The sequence below is a fragment of the Brassica napus genome, chromosome A7 (genome assembly GCF_020379485.1).
Source record: "Brassica napus cultivar Da-Ae chromosome A7, Da-Ae, whole genome shotgun sequence".
NCBI lineage: Eukaryota > Viridiplantae > Streptophyta > Magnoliopsida > Brassicales > Brassicaceae > Brassica > Brassica napus.
Window position 1 is genome coordinate 25763109 of NC_063440.1, and position 13658 is coordinate 25776766.

At 36.1% G+C, this 13658-nt stretch overlaps 3 protein-coding genes and 1 non-coding gene across 4 annotated transcripts; 2 read left to right on the forward strand and 2 right to left on the reverse strand.

The window, feature by feature from the left end:
* Positions 1-19: 19 nt before the first annotated feature.
* LOC106357246 (kinesin-like protein KIN-14P) lies at positions 20-5486 on the reverse strand. The gene is made up of 19 exons (XM_022689202.2): positions 4835-5486; positions 4613-4737; positions 4439-4522; positions 4280-4357; positions 4103-4195; positions 4002-4031; positions 3753-3923; positions 3142-3672; positions 2963-3044; positions 2777-2872; positions 2499-2678; positions 2274-2380; positions 2005-2183; positions 1756-1920; positions 1428-1681; positions 1153-1316; positions 588-889; positions 380-504; positions 20-282 (listed from the first exon to the last, which is right to left on the reverse strand). The coding sequence occupies exons 1-19, from the start codon at positions 5073-5075 to the stop codon at positions 224-226; spliced, it is 3066 nt and encodes a 1021-aa protein (XP_022544923.2). The 5' UTR covers positions 5076-5486; the 3' UTR covers positions 20-223.
* A 2145-nt stretch (positions 5487-7631) lies between these two features.
* On the forward strand, positions 7632-11154 carry LOC125576355 (carbon catabolite repressor protein 4 homolog 5-like). The gene is made up of 14 exons (XM_048736219.1): positions 7632-7986; positions 8090-8253; positions 8500-8565; positions 8638-8690; positions 8896-8977; positions 9135-9181; positions 9285-9372; positions 9565-9657; positions 9749-9781; positions 9860-9951; positions 10095-10209; positions 10467-10552; positions 10650-10734; positions 10815-11154. The coding sequence occupies exons 1-14, from the start codon at positions 7743-7745 to the stop codon at positions 10869-10871; spliced, it is 1305 nt and encodes a 434-aa protein (XP_048592176.1). The 5' UTR covers positions 7632-7742; the 3' UTR covers positions 10872-11154.
* An 84-nt stretch (positions 11155-11238) lies between these two features.
* Positions 11239-12194, reverse strand: LOC106357247 (non-specific lipid transfer protein GPI-anchored 10). Its single transcript, XM_013796924.3, has 3 exons — positions 11819-12194; positions 11655-11747; positions 11239-11584 (listed from the first exon to the last, which is right to left on the reverse strand). The coding sequence occupies exons 1-3, from the start codon at positions 12156-12158 to the stop codon at positions 11442-11444; spliced, it is 576 nt and encodes a 191-aa protein (XP_013652378.2). The 5' UTR covers positions 12159-12194; the 3' UTR covers positions 11239-11441.
* Positions 12195-12437: 243 nt separating this feature from the next.
* TRNAD-GUC lies at positions 12438-12509 on the forward strand. The gene has a single exon. It is a non-coding gene; the product is annotated as a tRNA-Asp (tRNA).
* Positions 12510-13658: the final 1149 nt, after the last annotated feature.

A 13658-nucleotide genomic window follows, 5' to 3' on the forward strand; every position in this document is an offset into this window, starting at 1 on the left:
AAATGTAATCAGCTATTGTTTCATTGGTTGTGAAAAAAAAACCTGTGAAGTAATAAGGTTCATGTATTTACAAGGTTTTTACATAAATCACATAACATATTGGAAAAATTTGTAGTTCCAGTTGAAGCCATGTAATAGACGAAAATGAGAAAAAGGAATTATGAAAAAACGTACGCAAAGTTTTACGTACGAAACATATATGATATATGCAGTGTTACGTAGTTTACGCCCACCGTTTAGAAGACTTGGCCAAACTAGAAGAACTGCCTGTCTTCTTAATGCCTGGAAAATATATAGATTAAAGGAAAAATTAATTGTAATTAATCTAATCTTCAAATCGTAACCAAAAGAGTATGTATATGTTCTCATTTTTGCTTACTTGCTGATGATGACAAGCCCGATGCAACCTTAGCAACGGTCGACGTTGTTCTTGTAGCTACTTTCCGAAGTTTATCGAGTGGTCGTGTAACAGTGGTTGTTGTCCTTGAAGTCATTGACTTAGCTCTGCAATTTTATCCGTACCATAAAGTTTAAAAACAAAGATCTCTTAAAGAACCATAACAACAACAAAAGTTTGATTATTAAACCTGTCTGCGATTTTGGGTGGTCTTTTAGCAACATCAGTGGATCGTTGAGTTCCAATAGAAGAAGCGTCAGATGTAACCTCACTCAATCTCTCCTCGTACTCTGCCTCAACGGAAGAAGATAAACTCTCACCATCAGTAACCGAGTGTCTTGATTGTGATGAATATTCTCCAGTTTCTGAGTTCATGTCATCGGTTTGTCCAAAACTCTTTCTCCTCACCATTGGTTTCTGAAGTCTATTAGAATGATGAAGCCTCTCTATCTCTTCGTCTTTCCTTGCTATTGTGTCCTTAAGGGACGCTACCTGTTAACAAACAAATGATTCATGTCATTGCTAATGATAAGAAAGATCATAAGGGAAAACGCAAGGCCGGTCCACAAGACACCCGGATGAACCATTGACTTTGGCCCCTAAATTTTTATTGCTTAATATATATGGGATTATCCGGCTCCCAAATACTCAGAACATATATATATGTATCCATAATCCAACTTTTATACCATAATTGTTTCAGGCCCCTAAATCTCAGGTTCGGAAATGACGATAGAGAAAGTGTGTTTCCTTACCTGTTCCATTAAGTCTCGAGCATCTTTCCCTTCTTTACTGCTCTTTGCAGCACCAAGTTCAACTCCAGAGACACGTTCTGCAAATTTTAAGGTACTCATCGACTCTGAATATGAAGTAGCATCAGGATTTAGTTGCACGAACATTAAGGTCTTTGCTCGTCCTCCTATAATGCCAATATCACATAGAAACATAGTTATGTTTATGATTATATCGCTTAAAACTCATAAAGTATAACATTAATTTAACTAACTAACTAACTAACTAACTAACTAACCAAGAGAGCTTTGGAGTAGTTGTGTTAGCTTGCTGTTTCTGTATGGTATATGTGAACTCTTTGAAGCCAAAGAGAATATAACATCTCCAAGAGATGAAAGCGATTTGTTTATATGTTGTGCTTCTCTAAGCCTATCTCCTTTGACTTCAGAGCGATCTACTCTCTCACTTCCTGCTAGATCCACCAAATGAAGGTTTCCATATAAGACAGAACCGGTCTTCATATCTTTACCACGAACGTGAACAGTGACAATGCTGCATAAGAAGCCATATAGTTTAGTGTAAAGGACATGTTAAAACACACATGTTTTGTTTCATGAAGTAGGAACCTGTGAGAGCGACTACTTCGTTCATTCATGGCAGTAGCACCAACGGAACGATTTTGTAGTCCAATGTCCATCAAAGTAATCACATCCGAGGTCGATGTCACAGGATACATGCTTGCATCAGGCACAGCTAAACCATTTTCTGAAGTTGTAGACAGGATCCCTAGTGTGTGCAAGGTCAAGGTAAACAAAAAACAACAAGAAATGAAAAAAAAAAAGTATAATTAAGAACAAGAAGTTGAAAAAGGATATTTCTTTTGAGAAATGTCATCAGAGAGCAAATCAAGCACTTGTTCATTGTATATCTCTACCATTTGCACCCCAACTTCATAGTTTATGTTTCCCTTTCTGGATTGAGATATTTTAAAGAGATCATTGAGTGCACGATAGTTAACTCCCCAATCCTCTTCACTTGCTCCATCTGGACCAGTCTGAAAGAACAAGAATGTAAAGTAACAAAAAGCGCGTTATTCCATGAAATTCAAAAGATGATAAAAAAATAACATCGAAGAGTTACATACCATTGTATAAGTTTTTCCTGATCCTGTCTGACCATATGCGAATATACAAACATTGAACCCGTCAAGCACTGATCGAACCAGAGGTTTTATGTCTGAAAAGACCTCAGCTGCAAGAATCCAAGGTATCAAATGAACTTGGATGTTTTGAAATGTAACATATAAAACATAGATAATCATGAAATAAATGTTTTAGAGAACAAAAACAGGCGGGCAAGAGATGAACACCTTGAGTAGCATTAGGACTATAAACTTTGTTGAACCTAAACTGGCGAAGACCGTCTTTTCCTGGTCTAGTGGGATTGGTAACTACCAACTCTCCATCCTCACCAACGTGCTCGACCACTGTGTTTGGTTCACCTTGTCCAGGAAGGAAAGGTCTAAGTCGGCAAAACACTCTGATGTTTCCTGCAAGTCACAAGTACATAACTTATAGGCTGCCTAACATTTGAAAATTTACATATCCTAACAAATTAAATAGAAATATTTATCATAAGCCTCATTACCTTTCAGCTCCTGAAGCTCGTTGAAAAGTTTCCGGTTTTCAGTTAGTACAGCATGATAGTTTTCAGCAGCATTGCTTAGTTCAATCAGTTTCTTTCCTGTAGACACATATTTTGATTTATGATCACTACATGTCATGAAGTTTTTTGATAAAGATTACAGAAGCATTGGTTAGAACATTCTCTCACCTAACAGGCTGAACTGTTCTGTATAGTTCTCTTGAACCTTCAGAATCTCTTGCTTGATGGATCTTAAATAAAACCTCAATTCCTGTAAGTCACCATAATTAGTCAAATATAGATTGTAACTTGTTTGGTCTAGCAAATAGTTTGTATATAAACATATATATATATATATATATATATACCTGTAGTGCTTGAGACTGGTGATCAATAAAGCTTCTATATGAAACTTCTTTCTGACTCCAACTTTGGTGTTTGGACTCAGATTTTTCCTCCATTTCTTTCACTCTATTCTTCCAGTTAACAAGGTTCTGTTCAAGCTCTTGAATTTTTCTTTCAAGGCTTGTATTCACAGTCTTTGTTTCTTTTTCCATTTGTTGAAGCTCTTTTATCTTTTCCTCGAGAACTTGTTTGGTAGTATGTGCTTCTTCTTCCATTTTCTCAAGCTCCTTGACCTTTACCTCAAGGGAAGTTTTTGCAGTGTGTGCCTCTTTTCTCTCATGCTCAAGCTCCTTCAGCCTGCTCTCAAGTCCTGTTGTTGCCAGCACCGTTTGGCTTTCCATTTGAGAGCATTGATGTTCATATGCTTTCTTAGTTTTCTCCAGTTCTTGTCTTAACGCTGAAACTTCAAGGTTGAATTGATCATTTTCTTTGGATAGCTTGGCCATATCCTCCTCTTCGTTTTTACATTGTTCCTCCCACTTTGCCTTTTGTGTCTATCATACAGAAAACATTACATCATGCCAGGCCAATGAAACAGAACATTTCTACTAATGTCAGTTCTATATGTACCAACCAGTGTTTGGCTTTCCATTTTTGAGCATTGTTGTTCACATTCTCTTTTAGTTGTCTCCAGTTCTTGCTTCAACACAGAGATTTCAACGTTGTATTGATCATTCTCTTTCAATAGCTTAAGCATATCCTCTTCTTCGTTTTTCTTCTTTTCTTCCCAGTTTGACTTCTCTGTCTATCATACCGAACAAACCCCATGAGGCCATGCTTACTAAACTCAGTTAAAAAAGCAACTTAGAAGTATAACGTTTACCTTCATTTGTCGAAGCTGCTTTGTAGCAATCTGCCAAAAAAAGAGAGTTTTATGTGACAAGATCCCAAGCAAATAAACTCGGTTAATAAATGATACATTACCTCATTTTCTTCACCACTTCCTGATGCTAAGGCTTCAAGTACATTGATCCTTGACTGGTACTTCTCCTCACGAGCTTTGAATATATTGTTTTGCTGCACATTAACCACATATAGAGAAATTACTCAATAAAAAAAAACTAGAAAATGAAAACATTTCTAGAGAAAACAAAACTATACCGTTCTTAGATGTTCAGCTTGAGTTGATATGCGTCGCTCAATCTCTTGCACGACTTTTCTCAACAAGCATGCCACACGCTGGTCATCATCATCAGCTTTTGTTAAGAGGCATCAATACATTATGATGATCAGAGTTGTTGTTAACATTCAAAATATTACCTGAGGGATTTCACCGTTCTTTCTTTCAATACTTTCATCAAGAATCCCATTCACAACGCTTAGAAGTGACTGTGTAGGAGCGTTCTGTATCAAACAAAAGCCAAGAACATTGTAAAGAGACGTTTCAAAACGAGTAAGTCAAAGGAAAGTTCATTGAAAAGGCAGCGGAGATACATCTAAGCTACTTGATTTCATCATTTCAGAGATCTTTGAGGCTTGAAGATCATAACGTCCCTGTTTCATCTGGAAAACCTCATGGAACTTGTGCCCTCCATGGTGTGATCCAGGTGATAATGGATCTGACGTGAAACACAAGACAAGATTATATACACACACACAGACAGACACTAATATATATGTTACACATGTTAGATTGAGAGAAAGAGTTATAAGTACCTAATATTACGCCAGAACTGGCAAGGGCTTGCTGGAACTTGGAGTCAGCGAGACTTTTGTCAACAGATAATGGAGAAAAAGGAGAGAAAGGACTACGAGGAGTAGTTGCATCTCTTTTGGAATCTGCAAGGTTTCTATGCCTTTCGTCTCCAATAGATAATGGAGAGAAGGGAGAGAAGGGACTACGAGGAGTTGTTGTATCTCCATAAGGGCTGCCTGATTGATCACGCACTGAATTCATTTATGCGTCTTCGACAAGCAAACTTATGGAGACTGTTTCATTCTTTAGCAACAAGCCCTGAAACATGATTTATTCAACAACAAAAAAAAGACCTGAGAGTTAGACCAAGTCCATACAAGATTAGAAGAAAACACACATAAAAGAGGAAGCTAGAATAAACCTAGACAGTTTAGTTTTCTTTTCTTGTTCCACAAACAAATGTTTTGTAATAAGAACATGATCAAATGGCACTAGATGTGTTCAATAATGATTTGAGACACAACTCTCTCAGAATCATCATTGTAATAAGCTTTTTACTGCTTGATCAACAACATGGTAATTATACTACCATCACACTTGCATTCATTTCATAATTTTCATTAACTTAATGGTTCTTTTTCTTCTAATTTCGAGTAAACTTTGCATTAAATTGACCGTTATTGGAACAACATCACGTAAGCCAAAAAAAAGATTTACACAACAATCTCCAGGCATAGGAATTGAAGATGATTAAGACAAAAACAGAAATAGGAGACGATCAAACAAACACATGCAAGTTCTGAGGATGCTTGCAAGAATAAAACATAAACCTCTTAGAGACGAACCTACCTACAAGGAGATGACTATAAAAGGTTATACGTTGGTGCAACAAGAGAAACGTTGAAAGAAAAGTCAAAAAATATATAGTTGATGACTGAGGTCGTGATCAGCAAAATATGATCATGGCGAATAACAGATATGATGAAAGCGATCATTTGTTTCCTTACCTAGAAAAATTCCAGAAGGAAATTTCCTCGGAAAAAAACTTGGAAGCGTGCGTGGAGGAAGTCCAACCTGATGAGAAAACAATGAGACAAGGAAAGGGAGACGTGATGGGAATGTTGGCTGATTTGATTAGTGATAAATAAAACTTAATTATTTTAATAATTAAACTTGGTAAGAAAAACAAATTAGAACAAAATTAAGTTGTTGTTGTTTTTATTTTGTTCTTTATTTGGTTAGTGTATGAAGGAAGGGAGCGCGAATTTAGGAAGAGAAAGTAACAAAATATCTTCCTTCCTCCAATCGTTTTATGACACGTGGTAAATCTAGGCTAAACTTGGAGGGAAATCAACTATAATATTTGGTTAACAACTGATTAAACTTATAGATATGATTTTTGGGGTGGACAAGAGAAACATTTTAATATGTGTGCAGTTTGGACACCACACCACGTCGGGGTCGTGGCTCTCTTGTGTTGAACTTCTATCGTTACAATATTAGAGAGGATAATCAATACTATTAAATTAGAAACATGTCCAATTGATAATAGTTGAGTCCAAGTTTAAAAATACAAGGAAGCAAATATATAACTCCTTATATGCATATATAACTGCTTACTTTAAAAAATTCCGGCAGCAAGAAAACAATATATAACTGCTTATAACTGCTTACCTAAAAAACACGGGAGCAAGGAAGATACAAACAAAATTCCTATTTTGATAATAACTGTTTACTAAATTCCTATTTTTTTGGACTACGCAAATATCAACCAAAATTTTGGAAATGAATTATTATATTTTTGAGACAGTTATAACAAACACATATATTTGTTATATGAAAAATTTTAAAAACAAATTTGATCAATACCAAATAAGTTAAATGATTATGTAATCTATACATTATCCAAAAAATAAGAAGCATTTAAAATTAAGAAACTTTTATACAGACATTAAGTTTATCAATTAACAAAGCACATGATGTTAAAATAGAGTTTAACAGGTTTTAGTGGACTTCTAATAGAAATAAATATTTATATGAACTCATTTAGTTTAACAGTTTTTAAATAGGTTATTTGATTAAATTTTTTTATTAAATGTGATTTTACTTAGAGTTAATGAAGACCATATTAACTCATTTATATATATATAGCGTAATATATTTAAAAGTAATTTTTTCAAACATTTTTCAAAAAATTGTTCAATTTTCGATGCAAGTTAGGTTTAATATTGGTCTTCGGATATAACACTTTAAGAACCATTCAAGTATATAAGCCATGTTTAATAGAGTATGAGACTTTGATTTTCGGGTCGATTCCAAGTCGGATTTTTTTTTGTACAAATATTCTTGACTAATTATGTTATTTAACTACTAAGAAAATATAATATGTATAGTTATGCAACTTGGCATATTTAATATAATTACCAAAATTAAATTAAATTAAATTAATATTAAAAACAAATATGATTCAAAAACACAAATATAAAAATTAAATTCTTAAAAAAATAAAAACAAAAAATATATCCGTCCTTCAAAGGACGGGTCATAATCTAGTCTATAGTTAAAACAATACATAGACAAACAAAACTGTAGTCATAAAGAAATAGATGTACCACATCGTGTATTAGTACATGAATGTTTTTTTTTTGTGGTGAAACTACTATAATTTTTTTTTGTAACTTCTTTGTGTTAGCGACAATCAAATAAATACTTAAATTAATTTCTGTTGGTTATGAAAAGTTTCTTGACTCATCAAACAATAAACACTAGTATGATTTAAATCAATCAAATCAAAATAAATATCTAAACCAAATAATCCAAACTGAACCGATGAAAACCGGTCCGGGTAAGAGAATACGTCCCAATTTAAACTCCGAGTGAATTTTTGGTTTAACTCCCTCCACCAACGAAAACCTCAAACGCCGCGCCATGAGCAGCGGCGGCGGATACAAGGCGGTGAACACAGCGCGGCGCACAGTAACCACCGTCTCCAAGCGAAAGCGATCTTCAATTTCCGAGCCAGTACACCGGCCCCACCCATCTCTCGCGCCGGGGCCCATCCATAAACCTAGCAAGTCCTCTCGCCGGCGTCGAAGGATACGTAAGGAGAGGGCCTCGAGCTCCGTCGAGCGTCAATGGGTGTTTTCCGCAAGCAATTCGAGAAACCTTAAAGGTCACGGCTTTACATAAACACTAGTCGTCAAGTTGTTTGTTTTTTTAGGACACGGCGGTTTTACTTTGTCTGAATCATGTTTTTTTTTTGTTTATTGTCTCAGATAAGTTAGTTTTGGTTTCGTACAATCTACTTGGTGTTGACAATGCGTCCAACCACATGGACTTGTATTACAACATTCCACCGCAACACTTGGAGTGGAGTAGACGGAAACATCTCATCTGCAAAGAGATTAGTCGCTACAACGCAACCATCTTATGTCTTCAGGCAAGTTTCGAGCTTGATTACATACTATATATATATGAGAAGGGCACGCAATGTTTGTCTCTTTGTTTAACGTATCTCCCTTGCGTTATGGTTTCATTAAATCATTGGAGGATTCGTATCATGTCAAAAATGGCTTCTTTTTGTATTGGTATAGAAACAGAGGAACGGCCTGATGACGAAATTATTTAGTTCCATTTGTATCCAACAACTACGTTTTGCCTTTATCATGTTTTAGCTTTTGTGCAGGAGGTTGACCGCTTTGATGATCTAGATAGTCTTCTTAAACTTAGGGGATTTGAAGGTGTTCACAAGGTACCTATGAGCCAAAGACCACATAATCTCATATGCATTTTTTTGGTGCTCTTTTAACTTAATTTCTAATAGCGTCGGACTGGAGAGGCGACTGATGGTTGTTCTATATTCTGGAAAGAGAAACTGTAAGTTCATATTTTAGGCAACGTCATATTTGGTGTGTTGCTGGAAAGCTTGATATAGTGGAGTCAGGAATCTAGCCATCTTGAACTCTCTATTATATTTCGTCATAGCTTTGTTTTCTAGTGGTTCTTGATGTAGTTTATTTTGGATTGGAATTTTACTCTTTTTAGTTTCGCGATTCATGTCATAGTTTTGCTGTGAATGCAGATTTAAACTCCTACATCATCAAGAAATAGAGTTTGATAGCTTTGGCCTGCGAAACAATGTTGCTCAACTTTGTGTTTTAGAGGTATGCACCATTTTATGTAACTGAGCAAGCTGAAACTTGATTTGGGGGAACTATTTCAAATTTTATCCCTCCTGGTATTTTGCAAGAATACTAATTGCTTTAGAGTATGTATGGATTCTTTTGGAATTCATCTCTTTGATCCTGTGTTATGAAACAGATGAACTGTGAGGACCCAGAATCTAAATTACGTGTACAATCTTCAGAGTATGTTTGGGTTCTTTTTTCTGATCCTTTACTGGAGATTGAAGATATGTTCAGATCTTTATTAAATTTCACGCTCACATGCGGTGATTTGGTTGACTTCTAGGCAAACATCTACAAGTCCTCGAAGGCTAGTGGTTGGGAATATACATGTCCTGTTTAATCCTAAGCGTGGGGATATTAAGCTAGGCCAGGTATGTATTGCTACGCGCTTACAAAATTCTGATTAAGTTGACTTTAACCATAGAACATTGTTAGTTTAGAAATGTTGGTGTCTTAATTATTTAGTGAAGAGTAAATCTCAGCCTGGCAGCATAGATGAAACTTGTTGGAAAATCCAGCATCTCGCTCGTTTTGTTAATATTTGGAATGTTACAAACTTTTAGGTAAGACTCTTGCTAGAGAGGGCTTACAAGCTATCACAGGAATGGGGAAATATTCCAGTGGCAATTGCAGGTGATCTGAATAGCACTCCAAAGGTCATCTCTACCAACCTTTTCTTTTTTGGCTGTATCACTTATTGCTCTGTCTGAAAATTTTCTGACATTTTATACTCAATGTTCTGGACAGAGCGCAATCTATGACTTCGTAGCTTCAGCCGATGTGAGTTTCAGTTTTTTTCCAGTGTCTTCAGAATATGGAGTAAACTCTATTTATTCATTTTTTTTTCATTTTGGACAGTTGGATACACAACTCCATGACCGCAGGCAAATTTCTGGTCAGTCTGAGCTTGATACAAAGCCGAGTCCATTTAGAAACCATTATGCAGTTAGGTAATTGGAAATTCTTCAAAATGATTGATTGCTCTGAGTAGTGTTTCTGTTTATCTGATGAACTGATAGTTCGCTTATATCTCTCTCTTTTGGCTCGTGTTATATCAATTTAGTCTAAGTAAACAACTTGTCCATTTTTCCAGTGTATCGCAAACCAATGAATGGAGCCAGGAAGAACTACAGCTTGCAACTGGTGGTCAAGCAACTACTCATGTCCGACATCAACTGAAGCTTAACAGCGCATATGCTGGCGTTCCTGTAAGTTCTTTTTTCTCTTGGTCTCAACTGCTTGAGGCATGTGGTCGATGTGCTGGTCTATCAACTGCTTGACAACTAAATTAAGTTTCCCTTACCTGGAGAATAGAAAAAAACATACTAGAGAAAAATAAAGTGGTTTGCTCTGAGAAGCTTTAGGAACTGTGGGCTTCTTTTGTACTAGATTATAACGAATGTATCTGAAACAAACACCATGTTGTTGCTTTCCTTCTAGTATGATAAGACCTGAGATCTTACAGGGTACACAGAGAACGAGAGATCAATGCGGTGAACCATTGGCAACAACATGTCATTCGAGGTTCCAAGGAACTGTTGATTATATATGGTAAGTCATACTTGTGATAACTATAAATCATTAATCAGATTTTATAATGGTAAGTCTATCGACATGTTATATTTATGAAATGGTAAATGTTAATCAGGCACACTAAGGAACTTGTTCCTGTGAGGGTTCTTGAAACCTTGCCAACTGATGTTTTGAGAAGAACAGGTGGACTACCAAGTGAGGTAATTCATTCATAAGTTTAGGCTTTAATTACTTGTTCTTTCTTCTTCTATGAACCCTTTGCTTTCTTTGAAATTTGCAGAAATGGGGAAGTGACCATCTCGCCATCGCATGTGAGCTTGGCTTTGTGGGTGAGTGAGGTTTAACGTTAAAAGCCCCCAACGGAGCCACCTGATTTCGCCATCCCATGAAGTTTATGATCATGGAGGCTTGTGAACTGAAGTGTTGAAATAGCTTCAGTTGAAACTGTAACAAATAAGCACCCAAGACATACTCTGAACTGTTTTTTTTTTATTACTAATAACAAACGATTAAGTTTATGTTTCTAATACACATGTTTTAAGATCTTGATGTATCTAGAAATCATTTCACTTTCAAAATTTGTTTCAAAATAAAACAGGTATCATTTTACCTTTTTTCAATGTATACGTTTCAGTTAAGTGTTTAGACTAATTAACATTGTAATCTCGATATAGTTTAATAAAAGTTTTAGTCGGTAAAAAAAAGACAATAAGGAAATTGTTCATGAGCTTCTTGTGTTCATAATGTTACAGAATCAAAGTGACTATTAAACAAGAGTGTTGTTATTTCATTCTTCTGTTTTCTGATTTCATTTCAATAACTGCAAACGTAACATACAGAAGAACAATGATCTTGATTCATAGGGAAAACCCAAAACAGGTGAATGTAGCTAATATGCAAGACAGATTCAGATGAGGAGAGTTCCTGGTAGGATCGCTGCGAGTGCGAGAATGAATAGCTGAAACTTAGACTTGGAGCCAGAGGATCTCAGATCATAACCTAGCCCCATTAAGCTGGTGGGTCTTGGTGCCAGTTGAGCCACTGGGGTCGCTAATGAAGTAAAATGAAATTAGTAACCATTCTTGTTGAGATGCTGAAACTTTGGTGTAAAGTGGCTTACCAGAGTTGTTCTTTGCACCTGGAGATACTTGAGAACCGGTTGAGCTAGAAGGTGGTGGAGCAACTGAGGATGAATCACTAGGCGCCTCTCCTCCTATAAATCAAAAGATTTTTCTCATAAATTTCAAGAAAGCAATCGAATCTTTATGTGAAACATCTATGTACCAGGTGAAGAGCAAGAGGACGCATTAGCTGGAACGTTGCAAAGCGGTGGCAGCTGTAGAGCAAGAGTTTGGTTGATTGGAAAAGCAGGGGACAAAGTTGAAGTATTGTTGAGGAAGAGACAGAGACAGGTTGGTTGTTGGCTATAGATCTGGTTTAAGCCGTCACAACAAGGCTGAGCCGGAAGCTGGACAAAGCCTTGCACGAATGGACCACATGGAGCCAACGAAAGAAGCATTGAGGAGCATGTAGCTGTAGTGCCTGGGACTTGAGCGAGAACCTGCTGAAGAAAGATTGGAGACAAGGAGACTAAGAGAGTGACAAAGAGAATAGAAGAAGCCATTTTTCTTGGAGAACAAGTTTCTTTCTTCTTTGTTTAAGAGAGTGGTGGTCTGAGTATTTAAGGTCAAAATCTAATTGGCTTGGTGTGTGTGTGTGTGTGTGTGACTGTGGACCGGTATTGTTATTGCACACAGGATGTGTGTTTAATTTGGTTGCAACACTTTGATTTCTTCGTGTTTGTATTTTGGACTTCATTCATATAATATGATGGTTTGTGATCAGAACAAGTACTTTTAAAAGATTTGGTCATTATATGTGAATAACTGAATTAAACATCAAAGTCGTTGTAGTATAGTGGTAAGTATTCCCGCCTGTCACGCGGGTGACCCGGGTTCGATCCCCGGCAACGGCGTTAGCTTTTTTATTTCTACAATTTTATTTGTTTTTAGTTTCTCAGGTCCCTCAATTTTCACATTTTTATATTTGAGGCCCTCTTTTCCTCATATGTCACTTCAGAAGCCGATAATAGTAAATGCAGACAAATCGAACCACTTAAAAAAAATTGCAAAGCGTAGGATAGGAGGGAGTAAATTGGCATTGCTAAGGTTCATTCCAGCAAATGTGGTCCTCAAAGTCTGAGTAAGCAACTCATTCGATTGTTCTGTAGTTTATTGACTCATACATCAACAGTTTTGTTCTCCCGTCCCTGGTTTGAGTCTTTTTTTTTGTGTACTTGAAATTTATGAAGAATATGGAACTTCTTACATTCAGAGGAAATGGCCCTTAAAGGCTGTGCTACTTTGATAGTAGGCTACTGATTCCATAATGTATTATTTGTAGTCGTCTGCTCTGGTGCTAAGTTGATGAGACCTTTGGATATTATATACTCAGAGTGTTAGAGCTTATGTAATTCTTGTTTTTTTGTAACACAAGTAATTATTTTTATTTATTTAGGTAAGTCTTTGCATATATGCAAGTTGGCAGAAAATTACGTTTCCGGCGAAGAAAAAAGGACATCTTTTGCCCAAAAATTTGCTTGGAACTATTAGATAGTTTCCAAAATATTCATATGGTTGGTTACGTAAAGTTATTTTCATTAGTACTATATTTAGTTTCCTTTATTAAAAGCAGTACGTTTCTTGCAGCATTCAAATTCACTAAAGTAAGTACAATAGTTGCCACGACCAATTAAATTTGGGTTGCTGTTTCACAAATAATCTAACGCCCATGCGTTACGTAAAGGTTATCTCATTTTAAATTTTGTCTGAAAAATCACCCCTTTTTTTTTTTTGATCAACCTAAAGTGTGTAAAATTACAAATAATTAATATGAAAAGAATCATAATATAATTATAAAATTACATAATAAGCATTCTGTCATTTTAATCATTGCTCCTTTGGGTGTGTGTTGTGTTGTGTACTTGTGTAGTGAAATTGACCTTTTCCCGCGTGTCGGTAACGTGTCACATCCGAAACTATCCAATAATACTTCTCCACGTGCACCCATCTTGTCTCTCTCCTCTTCTGGACGGCAATAATCGCCGACGTGTCACCCCCTAATA

What these genes read in the sequence shown, in the direction of transcription:
- LOC106357246 (XM_022689202.2), bottom strand. Translation starts at nt 5,075, where the DNA reads ATGAATTCAGTGCGTGATCAATCAGGCAGCCCTTATGGAGATACAACA. An exon ending in CAGTTCTGGCGTAATATTAG is followed by an intron (nt 4,738 to 4,834) that starts GTACTTATAACT and finishes GTTTCACGTCAG; the next exon opens with ATCCATTATCACCTGGATCA. An exon ending in CCACCCAAAATCGCAGACAG is followed by an intron (nt 505 to 587) that starts GTTTAATAATCA and finishes ATAAAATTGCAG; the next exon opens with AGCTAAGTCAATGACTTCAA.
- LOC106357247 (XM_013796924.3), bottom strand. Translation starts at nt 12,158, where the DNA reads ATGGCTTCTTCTATTCTCTTTGTCACTCTCTTAGTCTCCTTGTCTCCA. An exon ending in GTCCTCTTGCTCTTCACCTG is followed by an intron (nt 11,748 to 11,818) that starts GTACATAGATGT and finishes TTTGATTTATAG; the next exon opens with GAGGAGAGGCGCCTAGTGAT. An exon ending in AGGTGCAAAGAACAACTCTG is followed by an intron (nt 11,585 to 11,654) that starts GTAAGCCACTTT and finishes TTACTTCATTAG; the next exon opens with CGACCCCAGTGGCTCAACTG.
- LOC125576355 (XM_048736219.1), top strand. Translation starts at nt 7,743, where the DNA reads ATGAGCAGCGGCGGCGGATACAAGGCGGTGAACACAGCGCGGCGCACA. An exon ending in AGAAACCATTATGCAGTTAG is followed by an intron (nt 9,952 to 10,094) that starts GTAATTGGAAAT and finishes CCATTTTTCCAG; the next exon opens with TGTATCGCAAACCAATGAAT. An exon ending in GCGCATATGCTGGCGTTCCT is followed by an intron (nt 10,210 to 10,466) that starts GTAAGTTCTTTT and finishes GAGATCTTACAG; the next exon opens with GGTACACAGAGAACGAGAGA.